At 46.5% G+C, this 17,106-nt stretch overlaps 2 protein-coding genes across 2 annotated transcripts in view; both read right to left on the bottom strand.

Annotated features, from left to right (window-relative positions):
• The window catches only part of POPDC1 (popeye domain cAMP effector 1), a 62,364-nt gene extending 46,273 nt beyond the window's left edge, over window positions 1–16,091 (bottom strand). Inside the window, exon 1 of the mRNA XM_074581033.1 lies at window positions 16,001–16,091. The gene's annotated coding sequence lies outside the window, so the exon portion shown is untranslated. The remainder of the gene's footprint in view (window positions 1–16,000) is intronic.
• On the bottom strand, window positions 873–16,204 carry POPDC3 (popeye domain cAMP effector 3). The gene is made up of 4 exons (XM_074581034.1): window positions 16,001–16,204; window positions 5,400–6,143; window positions 3,441–3,549; window positions 873–2,413 (listed from the first exon to the last, which is right to left on the bottom strand). Exons 2-4 carry the CDS (start codon window positions 5,888–5,890, stop codon window positions 2,093–2,095), a joined length of 921 nt encoding a protein of 306 aa, XP_074437135.1. The 5' UTR covers window positions 5,891–6,143; window positions 16,001–16,204; the 3' UTR covers window positions 873–2,092.
• Window positions 16,205–17,106: the final 902 nt, after the last annotated feature.

Raw genomic sequence — 17,106 nt, 5'->3', positions numbered from 1 at the left:
AAAACCCAGCGTAAGGTTTCCAGCCCATGGCACGGTCAGCCCGAGCAGCTCGGCCGGATGAAGCGGAGAGGGGATCGCAAGGCGCAGCCTAAATGACCACATCCACAGGAGATGTCACACTTCTTACCCACCTCCGGAACCAAGCATCACCGACAAATAAGACACGATACTAATCACAGCGCTGAAGTTACACGAGAATACCTGTGCCGAGTCATTCCAAGGGGTCAGCTAGCCTGCTATCCTGTCCCTTAGCCATGAAAAGTATAGGAAGAGGGCACACACAGCTGTACATCCTTACTACACGCTGCCAGCCTCTGGCACTTTGTGCCTTAGTTATTTCCTGGGCTGGTCTTTAACAGCTGCCAATCAACTCCCCATTCGCATCTTTCCCCATTCTCTTTTGACCAAGACAAAGTCCGTTTGTGACTCAGGGACTTCACGCGGTCAGTAATACATAGAGAATACATCGTGTGGAAGGGGGATTATCACATTTCATGCTATTCTACTTATGTTTGGCAGATTTTCCTCGATGAAAAAGAGACATAAAGCTAAAAGCAAGAGTCGTACAACGTCATCTGTTCTACACTGGTCCTTCAAACAGGTGGCATTTCATATCACTTCTAATAGCTTTCTTATACATCCTGCATGATTATCTTTCAAGCATGAAATTGTATCATTATTTTTAGTCCTCCAGCAACAACTCCCAAGATCTAAACTCAGATGTACACCCGCATGTACACAAACACACAGTGGTTGCCCTACCAAACAGTCCAGCAATTTTAAAATATTAAAAATGTCATCTCCCTCCAGATCTATCAAGCAGCAATACAGTCTCATAAAAAAGTAATGCTTCTTATATATATATTTTTTTTGATTACTGGCAGGCATCAGGCATAGCAGCAGGAAGGTGAGTTAGCAAAGACATTCAGACACTTCTCCCCAAAGGCACAGTGACCTCAAGGGTCGAAACCAGCTTTCTTCTACCAAAGCGCGAGCTGGTGCTCCCTTACACCATTGAAACACCCCAGAGTTAGGGAGAGAATACCTTTTAAATCAAGAGTTTCACAGGCACAGAGACGTGACTCTGGAAGCTGAACAAGAATGTTTCAATTAAAAACTGTATTTATTGCTGCAGCTGTTTCTTAATTAGTTTCTTCCCAACAAACCTGGCTAAAAAGGATACTGTAAAACAAACTCCAAGGGTTTGGCGGTGGATTGATTAACAGTATTTATTGTACATGTCACGAATGGCACTGACACTGTGGAAGCCTAGGTCCTATAGCATCACATTCTACCAGAAAGACTACGCAATCATTTCCCTAAGCTATATTTGCAGCAGTTACAACTGCTTTACTTTTCTGATGCCAGCAATTACATTTATGTCTGTTTTCACATAATACTTCTTTAGGACAGCCAGAGAGAAATCAATCACTCATGGGACAGAATTTGTTGTTTTCTTTTGTTTGTTTTTTTAAGAACCTTGCTGGGCATTTCAAAATCTTTCAGTTCTTTAAAAACAAACCAAATACAATCAAGTCTCTTAGACTTCTTCTGCAAATTCTTCATGTTAATTGAGACAACGTTGATGTGGCATAAATATGAATGTTACAAGCAAGCTGCCATATTTTGAAGACAACTTACTTGTTTTCATTGACTATACTGACGATACTTCATTATGGCAAATAACTTTGAGAAAGTATAGTTACAAATACCGTGGGGTTGTTTTTTTAAAAAAAAAAAAACCAAAACACAAAACAAAACACAACACAACACGGAGGCCACCACAATTACAACAAAACAGCCTGTTATGATTTGTTTGCCTCCAAAAGTGAGGAGGATGAAGATCAACAAAAGAATCAACAGAAACTAAACATATTGCACAAACAGTCAAAATGCAGAGGCCAACCCGCTGGCTCGAGAGAGAGGAAGAATTCAAGCTACTCCAATGAAAGTAAGTGGCACTTGTCAGTCAAACTTGGCTTGACTGGGTCTCATTCGGCTTCATCTTGCCGCTCTTCTGCTTCAAACCAGGACAGTCGCTTTGCACTCCCCTTCATGGCTGTGGGGAATGGCTGCGGCGGGGCTGTCCTTCCTAGGAGTGCGTGCTGAAGGAGCTGCAGTTTGTAACCCCCGTGGGCTTGCGCCGGGGGGACCCTCTCTGGAGGCGGTGGGAGGGCTGCACCGGAGGCGTCTCTGGCAGCGAGACGTGGTAGAAGTTTGGTAACCGAATGTCGTACCTAAAGCCCTTCCCCACGTGCACCCTGTCGTTCAAGGCATAGAGTTTCTCAGCAATGTCGCTCCCAATTAAAATTGAGAACAGGCGGGAGATGAAACGGTGCTTGGCAAACAGCAGATACAGCTTCTTTCTCCTCCAGGCCACGTATCGACAATCTGTCTCTGCTGTAAGTGTAACCTATAGAAGAGAAAATTAAAATTAGCCTGGTGATAAGGCAGTGACATGGCGCCCCCCCTCTCTCAGCAGGCACACAGGCTGTGGCCATAACACACACCTCACCTCTTCCCACCGACTGCAATTAAAGCCATTCAATCCACCCAGAGAGCTCTGCGAGGTCTACTGTAGAATCATGGAATCATAGAATTGTCCAGGTTGGAAGGGACCTGTAAGATCATCCAGTCCAACCACCAACTTAACACTGCCAAAACCACCACTAAACCCAAAGAGAAGCGAGAAGGGTGACTGGGGATGGACCGAATGATGGCGTCTTGCTGGCCTCAGTGTCAGTATGCCTATGCCCACGCTGAACCCCAGCCAGGACACCGGCTGACGGCTCTGCACACCCTGCATTGCTCTCGGCAGCCCCAGCTGGAAAGGCAGGGCTAAAGAAAGCTCTTGACAAATGCCATTTGCCCTCGTGACACAAGACACCAGATCCCACACAGGCAGGAGACAGCGCGTCAGCCAAGTGACAGTAGTGGGAGGGCTCCCAGATCACAGGGAGTGTCCCCAGATGGACACGGGGACACAGGGAGCGCCCAGATGGACACTGCGTCCCACACTGTCCCCCCAGAGCTGTACCACAGACATGCCTCTCCCCAGCCCAGGCTCTCCGGTTCACCTCCCGTAGCAAAGCCTCTCCAGCACCAACTTCTACCCACCTCTGCAAACCTGGTTGCTCAGGGACGGATTTTAGCACAGCCAAGGAATGCAAACAAAGTCTATTTCCTTTAAGAACCCCCCATTTCTTGTAACGACAAGATGCAAACAGCAAGAAGATACAGATGGCATAACCAGTCCACCTTGTAAAGAGGACTTCCCTCCCCAAATGAATGGAATACCAGTTGTTTGTACAATTCCACAAACAAAACCCAGCACTAAATGAACTTATTTCTAAAGCAATTAATACTCGACAGTTTTCTGTGGTATTAAAAAAAAAAAACACAAAAAAACCCCACAAAACACAAACATTCTCTGCTTTTACCTGGAAAATTCCCTCTTCTGTTGGCCTCAGTGAATCCCATTCAGGAGAATCCAGAAATTGAAGAGGAAAAATATAATGCAGAAACTCCCCATCAACTGTCACTCTGATCCTACCAAGACAAGATGTGTTAGTTTGTTAGTACTACCTGTACAGCAGCAACAACTGCAACAAGAATGCGTTATTTCTACTCTGTGAGGAGTTTAAATATAGCTTTGAGAGCATGAAAAAGCAATCACTGGCCAACAGTATCCTGATTATATTTTTGAACACAGCTTGATCAGGCCGGTTGAAAGAGAATACAAGACAATCGGGCAAATGAAATGGAAATCTTTCCAGGCCTTACTGAAGTCATATTCTTCTCCCTGGGTCAGGTCCGTGCATCGACGTGCAAGCTGTGTCATGAAAAGGCCAGCGTGCACTGGAGAGGTGAAAGACCAACGCACGTAACACCATTTGCCTCCTTCACTCAAAAGCCATGGGATGTACTTCTAGGTTTGGCAAATACACATTTTAAAGGCAATAAAGTGGCAAAAGCAGGGAGTGTGAAGCAGGAGCTCCTCACGGCATGTGTTAGGTGGGGCTCTCTCAAAGTTTAACAGGAATTACACATCCACAGGATTGTCTCTGGAACCTGGAGAACAACACGGAGGTTTGGGATCTCTGGGTGAATGCTGCGGTCTTCTGCAGATGCCAAACAAACATTTTCTTTCTACTTTTTAAATCATATTTAAGTTTGAAGGCACTCAAGCAGGAAACGTATGCTTGAACCTCGTGAGCTAAAAGGAAAAAAAAAAGCAAGCTATAGGAGCCCCCTTTTTACATCTGCTCTGCACCGAGATTAATGCTTCTTACAAGATCAGAACAAGCAGCCCTATACTGCACAAAGGAGGGTGGCAGGAACTCCCTGCATGATTACTACCTGATGGGCATGTAGAAGGATGGACACCTCTTCTTCAGTATGACTATGACCAAAAGTAACCTCCACGTGGTACTTCCTAGACAGCACCCAAGCTCTGAACCAGGGCTGTCACTAGGGCCAACTACCTAAAATCCACATTGTTCAGTGCAAGTAGTCCTAAATCAGCTGAGTTTCAAGCTGCCGACAAATTCCATCTGTCCATGCAGCGGGCTGTCAAAATGCACCTACAAACCGTCCCATCAAAGACAGACCATGGCCATCATCTCTGGGTATCCCACCTACTCATGTGGTGGTCCAGTATTATTTATCACTTTGTATGCAGTACAAAAGCCAGTATTTCCCTTCAGGGAAGCATCAGCCAGGTTGCCAGAAGGATCTCCATAAAACAGGAAGTATAAGCAGGTGGATTTATTGCCTCGGGGTCTAAGGGCCACAGTATACAGTAACTGTGGACTCAGTTCTGCAAATCTTGATGGGGGTCGACTATGTCCCCTTGTAATGGAAAGGCACTTTGAGGCCTTCTGCTCTCCCTTGCTCTCTCTCTTCTCCCACCCCCCAGAAAGCAACCAAATACAATCTCTATTAAACAGACTTTGTCTCGGTATATTCGGTTTCATAACTACCTTTTAGTCCTGTTTCAGATGATACTAGTAAAGAAAAACAAGAAAGATGCAGTGCTCATCAGCTAGGCAGTAGACAGACAGCAAACCATAGCCTGAAGACTGAAGCACGCATTTGTTCCCTTTATCTGCCTAACCTGTTAAGTGCTATGATACTGTGGTCTGGAAAAGAATGACTTCAAATCTTTTTCTTTATGCTATTACAGATTTTGTGCTTAGTGTTTTTACGCTAGTGCTGTCCTAGACAAGTGTGTTTAGCCTATTAATATTTATATTACTTGCATTAATATTTAATCTATTGTACTGGAAAATGAACAAACAATACACAAATCAGGCTTTTTTTTTTTTTTTGCTTTCATTTTCAAGAAGGAGGAAAAAAATAAAGATACGCGTGGTAAGTCTGAACAAACCGATACCAACCTGCCTGACACAAGCAAGGACAGTTTATCAATAGGCGTTTTGCCCTGCATGGCGTAACAGTGTTCCTTCTCCAGGGTAACCACTTCTGCATCACAGCACAAGACGATCTTCCTGTAGACAGTCAAGGAAATTCCCAGAGGCTGGAAGAGAGCGCTGTAGAGTTCCTGGAATTCTCTGTCAAAGGAAACACTCCGAACTTGGTAGGTAACATAAATGAACTGGACGAAGCATATAGCGAACAGTATAAAATTCCAGGAGAATATATCAGCAGCACAGACATCCAGCCAAGCCCAAACAGAAGAGCAGAGAAAGCCCAATCCAAGCAAGCTGAAGACGTAGAGAAGCCCAAAGAATCCACTTCCACCCATGAAGCCAACAACAAAGAGAATACTGGCTAGGTGGTAGATAGATCCCTCTGCCTCTTGCTTCCAGGTGGTGCAGGTAGGATGTGCGTATATCAAGCTTTCCCAAAAACTTGCATTTTCTCCCATGGCTGGGATAATTTCTTGATTCGGCTGAATCTTGGAAATTTTTATTTATGCAATACAGCTAGTGGGGTCCTTTGCTTTTCCATTCTTGCAAACTCTGCTCAATGATCACACACCATCAGGGCCTCTTTTGTTGTAAAGCTGCACCTAGGATTTCCAGCAACTAGGAGCCTAATGTTCTCAGAAGGCAATGCTGTTTCTCATCCGTTCATGCACTGTCTTGACTTTGGCCATGTCTTCTGTAGTCTCATCTGATCTGGACAATTGAAGAAAAGATTAATTACTTATAAAATGATTTTCATCAATTAAACTCCATCAAAGCTCTTACTGTCTAAAACCACAGTCTGCATTACAATCATCCAATTCTCCTTGTAGACCTGTGATTCCAGGATCAAACCTTAATATTTGTTCAATTGAAGATCATGTTTCTGTATCTACGAATCTAGCAACCGTCGAATCACCACTGAATCCATCTAAACCTCTACATCGCATCCACAGCATCCTGTGACAAGTCTTTCCGCAGCCTAACTGCTGAGAAATTAGCTACATCTGTTGGTCCTGAACCTGCCTACCCAGCTCCTGAACAAGAAGAGACAGTCCTTTGCTCACCTCCTCCATCGCAGTCTGGATTTCTGTCAAACCACTCCCCTTTCCCTGCTTTGCCTTTCTGTTATCATTAATGAGTTGAGCAAGGCTGCTCTGACCGCAGAGACAACAAACTACATCCCCAAACACCACAATAAGGGACACCCAAGTACCACGAGGGATGGTCTTTTCTACTCCAAGGGTGATGGCAAAAAGCTGTCATGTATGAGGAAGACTACAAAGCTGAAAGGCAGCTCTACACAGATTATGTTATTAGAACATGAAGTAGTAGTCCTGCAAAATACTTCTCAAAGGGCATTTACAAAGCAATTTTATAACATTCAAAGTCCTACCTTGTATAATTTCATGCCACAGCCCACATAGTTTTATTGTTCAACACTAGAAAATGTTAAACGTGCTATTTGTTTCTATGTTATAATGTATGCCTAAGAGTTAAATAAAAAATAAAATACACAATTGAAGAGCATGGAAAAAACAAAATAAATTAAAAAAAAATCAAAACCAGTTTCTCTGTTTGTTTTTTTGAAGTAAAAATACATGCTTTGATGTGAGATTAGACATGGTAGAAATTGCAAAGCCCGAGTTTATCAGTAGCGTAATCAGGATTGAAACCCACCAAAGTCTTTAACTGTCTGGTTCTTTTACTGGTAAAATAGCAGGGAAGGTAAGAAATATCTTGCTATCTAAATTACTAGATTCTCTAGAATAGCAGAAGTAGTCCCGTCCTGCCCCCCCCCCCCCCCCCCCAAGAGCCACAGAAGTCCATACTTAAAAAGTACTGATGGTGCAGTGAAGCATCCAACATCATTCAGCAGTGTCTGGGTTGTTTTTTTGTGGTTTTTTTTGGTTTGTTTTTTTTTTTTTTTTTGTTTTTTTGTTTGTTTTTTTTTTTACAGTGACAGGTCTAAGAAATTAATAAAGCAAAGTCATATCACATTTCCTAGCTGCTACAGCTTTACTGCTTTTAAGTTTATTCAAGCCCCAACATTAATTATGTGATTCAAAGACACTAATGCTAAATGAAGACATAAAATTCTAAACAACTGAGCGGCAGAGTTCAAAAGAAAAGATTAGGAGGAGAGCTCTCCCTCTCTGGCAGTGGCGATAGGGAAGTCACTGACCCATAAAAATCACAGGTAAAGAGCAAGGAACCTTTCCAAATTAAAAGTGCTCAATGTCCTACTGTAGCGGAAGAAGTGACAGTACAAAAATTGAGGTACTTTGTAGCTATGAGCTTTGCTGCTTGTCTCTTTACCCAAATACTCTTCCCTGGTACAGGATTCCTGCAGGATGCAGGATTCAGCCCTTGGAGAATGGGAGATGAGAACTGCATCAGCTACGAAGAAGTTACCTGGCCATGGTAAGAGCACAAGGAATTTTAGGCAGTACTTCCGTCATCAAGGGGTAAGATTTCTGAATTGAAAGAAAATAAAACTGGAACATGCAGTTCCCAGATCTTGTGTTCCGAATCCCGTCAGCATTTCCACTGCATGGTCAAAAAAATCATCGGCACAAAGTTTTTGTTTGACTGTTTGTTTGTTTGTTTTTTAAGTAGAATCACTGATAACAGTGATTTTGGGTTATTGTTAACGCTTCTACTCTATTGCCAACATTCTGCTCTGAGCATTTCTCATGAAGACCCTAATTTCTACAGAAAATTCAGTGTTTTGAATGGAACCACTACTGAGAAGTTACATGGGAAGCCGTATGCGTGCCACAAACAAAACCACCGTGGATCCATCCTGTAATCGGCTTTCCATTACCAACACCTTTTTGTCATGTAAAGCTGCACATTGCAATAACTTGACATGACATTGCAATAATTTCACAAAATTTATGTTCAGTTTCCAATTTGGTTATAGCATTCACAGTCTGCCCGCCCCACAGCTCACAGCATTGCTATAAAACATCTATTCATGACAAGGTGGGTCAAAATAATTTGGAAAGAACAGCACACCAAGACATGGACAGAGGGTCATCATACACAAAATCAAAGCCCTGGAAAAAACTGTCCTGTATTTGTAACTGTTTATTTTTTGGAATGGGACCTGTCTTCCAAAACCACCGTGTGCAAAATTCCCACGTATTTCAGCAGATCTGCACAATGCTACAGCGTCACCCGGGCTGGAGAGGACCTCCCTTCATTGAGGCAAGAGGAAAGGCAAAGACCAATGCCAGCACAGAACACAGCCTCACCAACATGACACTCTCCTGAGTGACGGAAAGCGTGCAGGCAAAACCAAACCCTCTGGAAAGGCTGAGGAAGGCTACTACTACGTGGAGCTGCTTTCTCAGGGGTATGGTGAAGAGCAGGCGTGCTTGCTGCCCGTGAACTGCAGGCAGAAAGAGAGGATTCACCTCTTCTTCATCAAGAAATTATTCTAAGATTTGGGGGCTAAAAATCGTTGGTAGGTTTTTCTATGAAGTATTAAATAGAGCAGACACAATAGTACGTATGGGCCTAAGCATTGTAAAATTTCTAATTTTGCTTGGTATTTAGTGCAAGATAAGGCTTTTCACATTTTTCTCTACATTCCTACAAGTCAAAAATTTAAACTCTTGAGGGCTTCAAAACAGTCACTCTAATTGAGCCATTCACCTACTGCAAGGGGTGGGGGGAGAAAACCCCCCAAAACCAAAATGCCAAGCAGCTGTGGTACCAACTGTGAGTCCTCCACTGTGGACCTGCCTACAAAGTGCCCTCAGTAGCACAGCATTACCAAGTTTGTAAGCACCTGGAGGTGACACCGTCCTTTCCCTGAGATGCTTTGGCGTTCTTAGCTATCAGGATGGGGAATGTGCCAACTGACATGGCCTTGTTTGATGTCCTGCTTACGCTGTGGTGAACAGTTATCGCTACAGGTTCATTTGATGGTGGCGATCAGGCAAGCTTCAGCAGGAAACTGCATGTAAAGCAGATACCTTGGATTATAAACCTGAAGAACTGTATCTTCCTCAAGTAAATGCTGAATACTTTCCATTCTGTCCCCTGCCTAAGAAGAAGGAGGACCATGCACAAGAACAGTCTCTGCTATGTGACTACCCTATTCAGAATAACACCACATTGACACCTGCAGGCTGCTGGAGCCAGAGGTGCGTGGAAGAGGTCTCCTCCCAGCTCAGGAAGGAGACATGCCCTGCCAACACAGACTGAATTACTGAGTGTTTTGCCCCACCACACATCCTGCCCTCTCCAGCAGGAGCAGATCAAGCGCTGGGAAAAGTCTGCTCACATCTCTAGTCTGGGCTATGTACAGCAGCACGGACTTCTTTAAAACAAACATCCGCGTTGCTGAAAGGACCAAGCTGTCATCAGAAAGGGTTAAAATCAACAAGTTTGCTGGAGCTTCAAAGGAGTAAATGGAGCATTTCACTTATACTCTCCAAAATAAATACCTGCCAGCAGCTTAAAGCTTCGTATAAGCAGTATACTAAAACAGTCAAACCAGAATGAATCTATGTTGTAATTTAAATGCACACAGTGTAAATCTCCCTACTCAAATGGGCACTTTTTCCGTACACCAGAATATTCCCATAAAGAATTACCAATTACATATTTTTTTTTTATTTTCTTGAGAACTGGGTACTTTCCCCACCACCACCCCCCTCATTTTTGTCATTGATGACTCAGATTCAACTTTGAGTGTTAGTTACTGCGTCTGGATCACAATTAATTTCTGAAAACAAACAAACAAAAAAAAAACAACCCACCCTAAAAGCCCTGAGGCCACCAGCAGTTCTCTACTTGGGCTTCTTTATTAAGTCAAAAGTAAAGCTATTCGGAGTTTGAAAACTCCATTCTTTAGTCGTCTTATTCCAAGTATTCAGCCAGAAAGCCCTCAGCACATTCACCCCGTACAGGTTGATGGGCTGTAGAGCCGTATACATGCTGATCATGTAACCAGCCTGGAAAACTACAGTGTTTGCTACAGGTTTGGAAGCAAAAGGGAAGCTTTCCCTTTACAGCATATATGTTTTCATGCACAAAATGAGACTGTGCTGGATTTAGCAGGGATTTGTCTCACTGGTTTTAGCCATCTACGGTGCGGATGTTTGTACATGAGCTAGTGGCCACAGCCTGGCTTGGCAGGCAGCGGAGCTGCTCCAGCAACTGTGCCGGGATCCAAGCGATCCCTCCAGCTGAGGGTCCCTCGATGCCCCCCCAATTCCAGAGGGGTGAGCTCTTAGCACCCTGCCTGGGCTGGCAGGTTACGTCTTGTCTGGCCATCATTTAGACATACAGAAAGAAGCTACCCCTGAATTAGGACTACCAAGATGATTAGGGGACTGGAACACCTCTCATGAGGAAAGACTGAGAGTCAGTCTGGAAAAAAGACGGCTGAGGAGGGACCTTATCAACACTTATAAATACTTAAAGGGTGGGTGCCAGGCTCTTTTCAGAGGTGCCCAGGGACAGGACAAGAGGTAATGGGCCCAAACTTGAACATAGGAAGTTCCACCTAAACATGAGGAGGAACTTCTTTACCTTGAGGGTGGCAGAGCACTGGAACAGGCTGCCCAGAGAGGTTGTTGAGTCTCCATCTCTGGAGACATTCCAAACCCGCCTGGACGCGTTCCTGTGCAACCTGCTCTGGGTGACCCTGCTCTGGCAGGGGGGTTGGACTAGATGATCTCCAGAGGTCCCTTCCAACCCCTACCATTCTGTGATTTCAGCAACTATTCCCTCTGACATGCAATGCAACTGCATACATCGATTAACGTACCCCTTCCCTCCATTGCCCCAATGTCTCCAAAATCCTCTCTGCCCCCCTGCTGACACCTGTTGCTCTCAGGGGTTGTGTGTGCGTAGCACACTCTCCCCAGGCTATTTTCCTTCTGCAGCTGTTCCCCTGGGGCTAGATACCCAAAGGGACCGAGACAGCCCAACTCTTAATTGCAAGGCAGCATCTAACTCAGCACACGGAGGAGCGATGCACCTACAGACAGGTGCGGCCACGCGCCTCCAGGCACGTAGGGGTGAGATAAACAAGCTATTTTCGGTGATAAACTGTCCTTGAACCCACTCCGGGCTCACAGCATACATACAGCAATTAGGACAGTAACTAACAAAACAAACTCATATCCTACCTTACCTTAAACTCATTGCGAATATATCCTAGACAACGCAGTGATTATAATACTGGATAACACTGTTTTCCCAAGAAAATGCAGCCTGCGCAACATAGAGAAGGCTACATCATCTTCATCACAGTGCACAATATCTCTTCAGGAAGTAAAAATGGAAGGAGGATGAGGAAGAAAAGGACTACCCAATCCAAAAGACAAAAGTACCAAGATAATCAGCCACTATAAAACTAGATATATTCAGATTACAAAGATACACAAACATATGCAGTAAAGGTAATTAATTAATGGGTTGGCTTTAAAGATTTCCTTTGCTGGGAATTAAGGAAGTTAGGATGCTGTCTGGTACCCAAAATAAATCTCGATATGCTATTATTAAAAAATGAATTGATTTACTTAGATTCTATTTTTTATTCTCCAGGAAGTCAGATTGGATGATCACAATGATGTCTTCTGGACTTTCGTCTTAAGTTACTTAATACAAACAAGTTTTATATACCTAGAAAGTTACACAGCTGGTCTTCCCAATGAAATCTAAAAAACCATCTTAGATACCTAGACTTAGCTACTTTAGACAACAGAAAACCCTGAAGACAGGTATGTCTCTGAAATTACTCCTCATGTAGACCTTCCAGCAGAAGCCTTCATCCATGTGGAGCCAGAACCCCTTCCTGGCAATGTTTTTCAAAGAAAGGGATGTTTTAACAACGAACGCTTTAATGTGAAACACACATGCAACCCTGGCAGCCGAGCCATGGGATCCCACTCCCCAGGCAAGCGTCCCCATGGCGGAAGGGAGAGCAATGGCGGCGCGGTGCTCCCTGCCTCAGCCTCCTTCCTGTGCAACATCACTGCTGCAACAAGAAGGGCAGCAAGCGTCCCCCCCCCCCCCAGACCCAAAAATGAATCACTTGGGGCACCCTCGTGGGAGCAGGGAAAAGGGATTTGTGCTCCCTCGGGCCGAGGAAGGCATCTTGTGTCTCACAGATGTCTCATCACCACGTCTCACCCCCTGGACCAGTGCTCCCAGCACAGGCTGCCCCTTGGAAGGGAATGCATCTCAGGCCCCAGGAAGAACAGTCAAAACGCACCCATCCCAGTCCTTCCAGTAGCCCCTGGGCTTCACAGGCTGCAACTCCTGAATTGGACCCCTGCCCCCGGAGCATCCACGTGAAGTGATACCTTCTTGGAGGGAGATCCTTCTGGGAACGCTCAGAGCTACAAAACAAGCAGCTGGGGCACGTCCAAGCATGAGAGGTGCTTCGCTGCCTTCAGGGCAGCTCTGAGAAACAACCACCAGCCACGGGGCACTTTTCAGGGCCAAAACCTTGCTCTGGTCTGCCAGAATTTAGGCTCCCAGGTTCAAGGTTGTTCAGCCAAGAACCCCCTTCAGTCAGCTGCTGCCTAACCCTGCAGACAGCCCGATGCCACCTCTACACTGAAGTCAACGGTCCACGCAAATGACCCACCGGCAGCACGGGGTTGGTGACTGGTTGTCTCCCTTCTACAGCATACGCAGAACTGGCTTCTCCAAAGCTGAGTGCCTTAACCGGAGCTTTTTCACGGGACTTTCAACTCACTGAGCTTGTTTGGCTGCAGCTGGGAAGGCCTGACTCTACTTACAATTTGCCCAAATCCCTACTAATCTTCTTAAGAAGTGGAAAAAAGCTGGGCAGAAGGGGAGGGCATCAAGAGAGAAAGAAAACCCACAGCAATACAGAAGTTTAAGGCTCATTAGAAGCACGGCACGCAGTGAAGCTGCTATTATTTAGTCTTTAAATATTTAAAGACCAGCTTACTATACACAGCTTACAGTACTTGAACGATTGCTCATTTGTCACTGTAAAATATACAATGCAATCTTCTGTGGTTGCAAAGCCAATATTGAAGATGCTATCTATTTTATCATCTAGACAGTATTTGGTAAAGGAAAAAAATTACAGATTTTCTTCCAATTTGAATGAGAACTGATGAACTGTAAGTACACATGGTATTCCTGCCAAACTAAGAAGAATAATCCCCTCCCTCCTTTTTTCAAGATCTCTTAATCCTAGGAAATATGAATATGGAAGGATAGTCAGATATTTTTTAAACTAACTATGGATTGCTAGCACTCAGGTAAATTTGAGCAAGGCTCTTGTATATTGAACAGCATTGGCCAAGTAATAATTCAGGGGGTCTGGTTTGTTGTGTTTTATAATAAAAACTGCAAGTGAAGCACAAGTTCAAGGTTTTCTACAGTTCAGCTTTTAAATGAACAATAGAGAAAGCAGCTACAATGCTTATTTCACAAGTGCTTTAAAACTGTGTTAATGAACTTCAGCTGAACTCTGCAGAATTCGGCTTAAATGAGTTTGTAAGGAGTAGTAGTGCCCTTGGACGGGAACGTATTCCCATGAAACCAACCACCTGACATGAACTTCGTTTCTCAAAAAAGAAATAAACACAGCGGCTCGGTGCATCACACTGATCAACTGGATTAGAGAGGAGCAGCGTCATCAGCCATGTGTTCCGGCAGAGAAACAGCACGCTGAGGCGCAGAACACCACAGTCATGTACCCCACGAGCTCTAACCCAGAGCGAAACACAGTGAAAGGTAACAAGGGTGCCCTAAGGGAGCTGCTGAAATGATCTACCTTTACTGGAGGGTTTGGGGTTAGAAGTACAGTTATAATCTCTGCTTTATTGGAACGGGTGTCACTCAGCTTAAATACAAAGCAGAGCCAGGCAGAAGATGGACATGGCAGTGGTTTAGCATCACTTTGATTAGTTTTCTATTTATGAGAGCCAGAACACTCTTAATTTCATCACGTGATATAATCCCAAACGGAGGCTTTGTTCACCGTACAATGTCTGAGTTTTGTTTTGGGCAGCAGCAGCATGTCCAATTACAGGTACTGTATCATCCCTGGAGACACCGATCAGGGCTTTTTTTTTTTTTTTTTGCAAGGCACTAAAATGATAAAATAAATCTCATCTCTGAAGAGCCTGCACACTTAATAAAAGATCACATGTAGCTTCAGCTAACAACTCTTTTCTTGAATCCTTAATAAACTTTCTGCTCTCAACTTTCATCATAAGAGGTTTCCCTGGCACAAACTTCGCCTTCACAATTACCTGTATCAAATTTCCTTCTGTTTCAGTATCTCTTCTCCTCACTACAGGACTTGCAGAGAACTTACTATTTTGCAGGCAAGGCATTTCTTAAAAACTTGACATTTTAAGCTGCTTTACTATTTGGCACCATGCATAACTTTGTGGAAAGCCTGAACAGCAGCAGTTCTGCAGATGTGGAAACCGTTTCTGGCTTTGCTGTTGTCAGTGAAGACATTTTTACTTGCACGTATACAATCATATTCCCATTAACCAACAGAGTGGCAAGAAGCCTCAGTTCTGGAAGCTGGATTTCATCAATGACATCTTTATAACACTACCAGGGGGTCTGTGATTCAATATTACAAGAGATCAGCTATAGAAAATGTTTGCCCGTGAAGTGATTGACAGCCTAAACGCACACAAGGATCTACAGAACAGCTGAAGAAAATGTGGTAAAATATTATAGTCTGGAAAAACATGTTTGGAAAAAAATACTATAGCTTGGGGGAAAATCAGTGTTTTGCATCGTTCGTCGCATCTTTGGAAAGAAACAATTGCAAATGCAAAACCAGATCTTAATTTCAGGGTTCATCTGCTCTTACCATTTGTTGATGGGGAGAGAGAAGAATCAAATAGCGGCAGCCTACGAAGCAAACCCCCAATCAGTGGCAGAAATCCCCGGACCCCTTTTGGGGTTGGTTTTGTGAAAGCCGAGGGACTTCTCGAGCCAGCCCCGGTGAGCGGGCTGCGGCTGCACCCGCGGAGCCACCAGAAACCACGTTTTCCTTAGAAATAAACCCCAAACCCGAGACCCATCACGGAAGAGTCTCGCTTCGGGCAGACCCCTCGGGAGGGGAGGATCAGGGCCGGCTCCTTTGCGAAGGCGCAGCCTCTCCTTTACAAGAGCGGGCTCCGTTACGGAGGGGACACGGCAGAGCTCTACAACTTCTACCCGAGGCTGAACTCGGGCGCTCCGCTCGCCGCTGCCGCGCCGCACCGCACCGCCGGGGCGTTGCTGCCGAGGAGCGCCCCGACCCTCCCCCGGCGTCACCCCCCGCCCCGCACCGCCCAGGGCCCCGCCGAGCCCTCGGGGACGGTCCCTGCAGTGTAGTCCCCGGGTGTCCCCGCACGGCAGCGGGGCGACAGGCGTCCCCGGCTCCCCCTCGCCCACCCCCGGCCCCGGGCAAGAGCGGGGCGACGCTCCGTCCGCCGCCTGACTGGCCAGCGCCGGCGGGGGGCGGGCGGGGGCAGCGCCGGGGCTCCGGCCCACCGGGGCTCCAGCCCGCCCCGCCTCGGCCCGGCCCCCGCCCTGCCCGCGCCCCTTACCTGCCCCGCGACCCCGGAAAAGTTTCCCGGCCGCTCGGGGGACGCCGCCGCGCCCGGACGGGACGGGGACGGGCTCAGGCTGCCGCACCTCGCCTCCGGCCGGCACCGCGTCCCCCCCCTCCGCCGCCGCCGTGACTAAAATAGGCAGAAGCCGGCGGGAGGCTGCGGGCGGCGCCAGCTGCGGGGCCGGCACCGAGCGGCCGCAGCGCGCAGGCGCCTCCCGCCCGCCCCGGGGGGCTGCGGGCGGTGGGGCCACCCTGGGCGAGCCGAAGCCGAGCCGCGCTGGCCCGGCGCGGGGGCGGCCGCGGCGGCGGGAGGTGCCGGCCGTCCCGCCGCTCTCCTGCGGTGGGCGCGGGCCGGGGCAGGAGGCGGTGGCCGCGGAGGACTCGCGGGGAGCGCAGAGCCCGCGGCGGTGGCAGTGGCGCAACTTGCGCGCCCTGGCGCCCGTGGCGGCTGCAGCCCCGGCGCTCGGCTGGGGCTTGCGGGCAAAACCCGCGGCTTTTGGCACACGCGGGGAAAGGCGTCTCCTTCGGCACTGCTGCCTCGGGGTAAATTGTCTGGAACTATTGGTTTGGAATAAATAAGAATACGAGTTTCTGCTCTTTCACCCACACCCCCCAGCAGCGTGTTTCTTCGGAAGGAAGGCACATGCTTTCAGGCTTGCCTTCGCTACGTGGCTAGTGCACCTGTTTATCCACGATCTTCAGTTATTTCGTTTCAGAACAAACATACGCCTCACCAAGAACATGGGTAGTGTCCATATACAAGCCCTTCCCCATCCTTGCCATGCATTTGTTCTGGTGATCGCTTTGTGTCTCAGGGAGAGAGGATTGATTGAAAGAGGCAGACTTACAAGTTATTAATATACAAAAATAACCCCACAGCATATTAAATGTACAGCTCCTGTTACTACAGAAGCTGCTTCGCAATAGCTGGAGCATGAGCAATAATATCTTTTAAACAGTAATGCTGGAGATCGTCTTGTGTGTGCCGGTGGCCGGCTCTGGGGTCCCATGGTAGGCTGAGATGCTCACTGTAGAGCAGGGCAATGCGACGGACGTGAACTTCCCCAGAAGTAAAAAGGACAGAGCAACCTGTCATGCTCT

This window comes from Larus michahellis, chromosome 3 (genome assembly GCF_964199755.1).
Source record: "Larus michahellis chromosome 3, bLarMic1.1, whole genome shotgun sequence".
Lineage (NCBI taxonomy): Eukaryota > Metazoa > Chordata > Aves > Charadriiformes > Laridae > Larus > Larus michahellis.
The sequence above is the reverse complement of the archived record's forward strand: the minus strand, read 5'-3'. Positions and strand labels throughout refer to the sequence as shown.

Bases quoted from the DNA above. Each gene is read 5' to 3' on its own strand.
- POPDC3 (XM_074581034.1), bottom strand. From the start codon at position 5,890: ATGGGAGAAAATGCAAGTTTTTGGGAAAGCTTGATATACGCACATCCT. The intron at 3,550-5,399 runs GTTGGTATCGGT...TTGTCTTGGTAG, and splicing joins TCCTTGCTTGTGTCAGGCAG to GATCAGAGTGACAGTTGATG. The intron at 2,414-3,440 runs GTAAAAGCAGAG...TCTCTTCTATAG, and splicing joins CAGAAGAGGGAATTTTCCAG to GTTACACTTACAGCAGAGAC.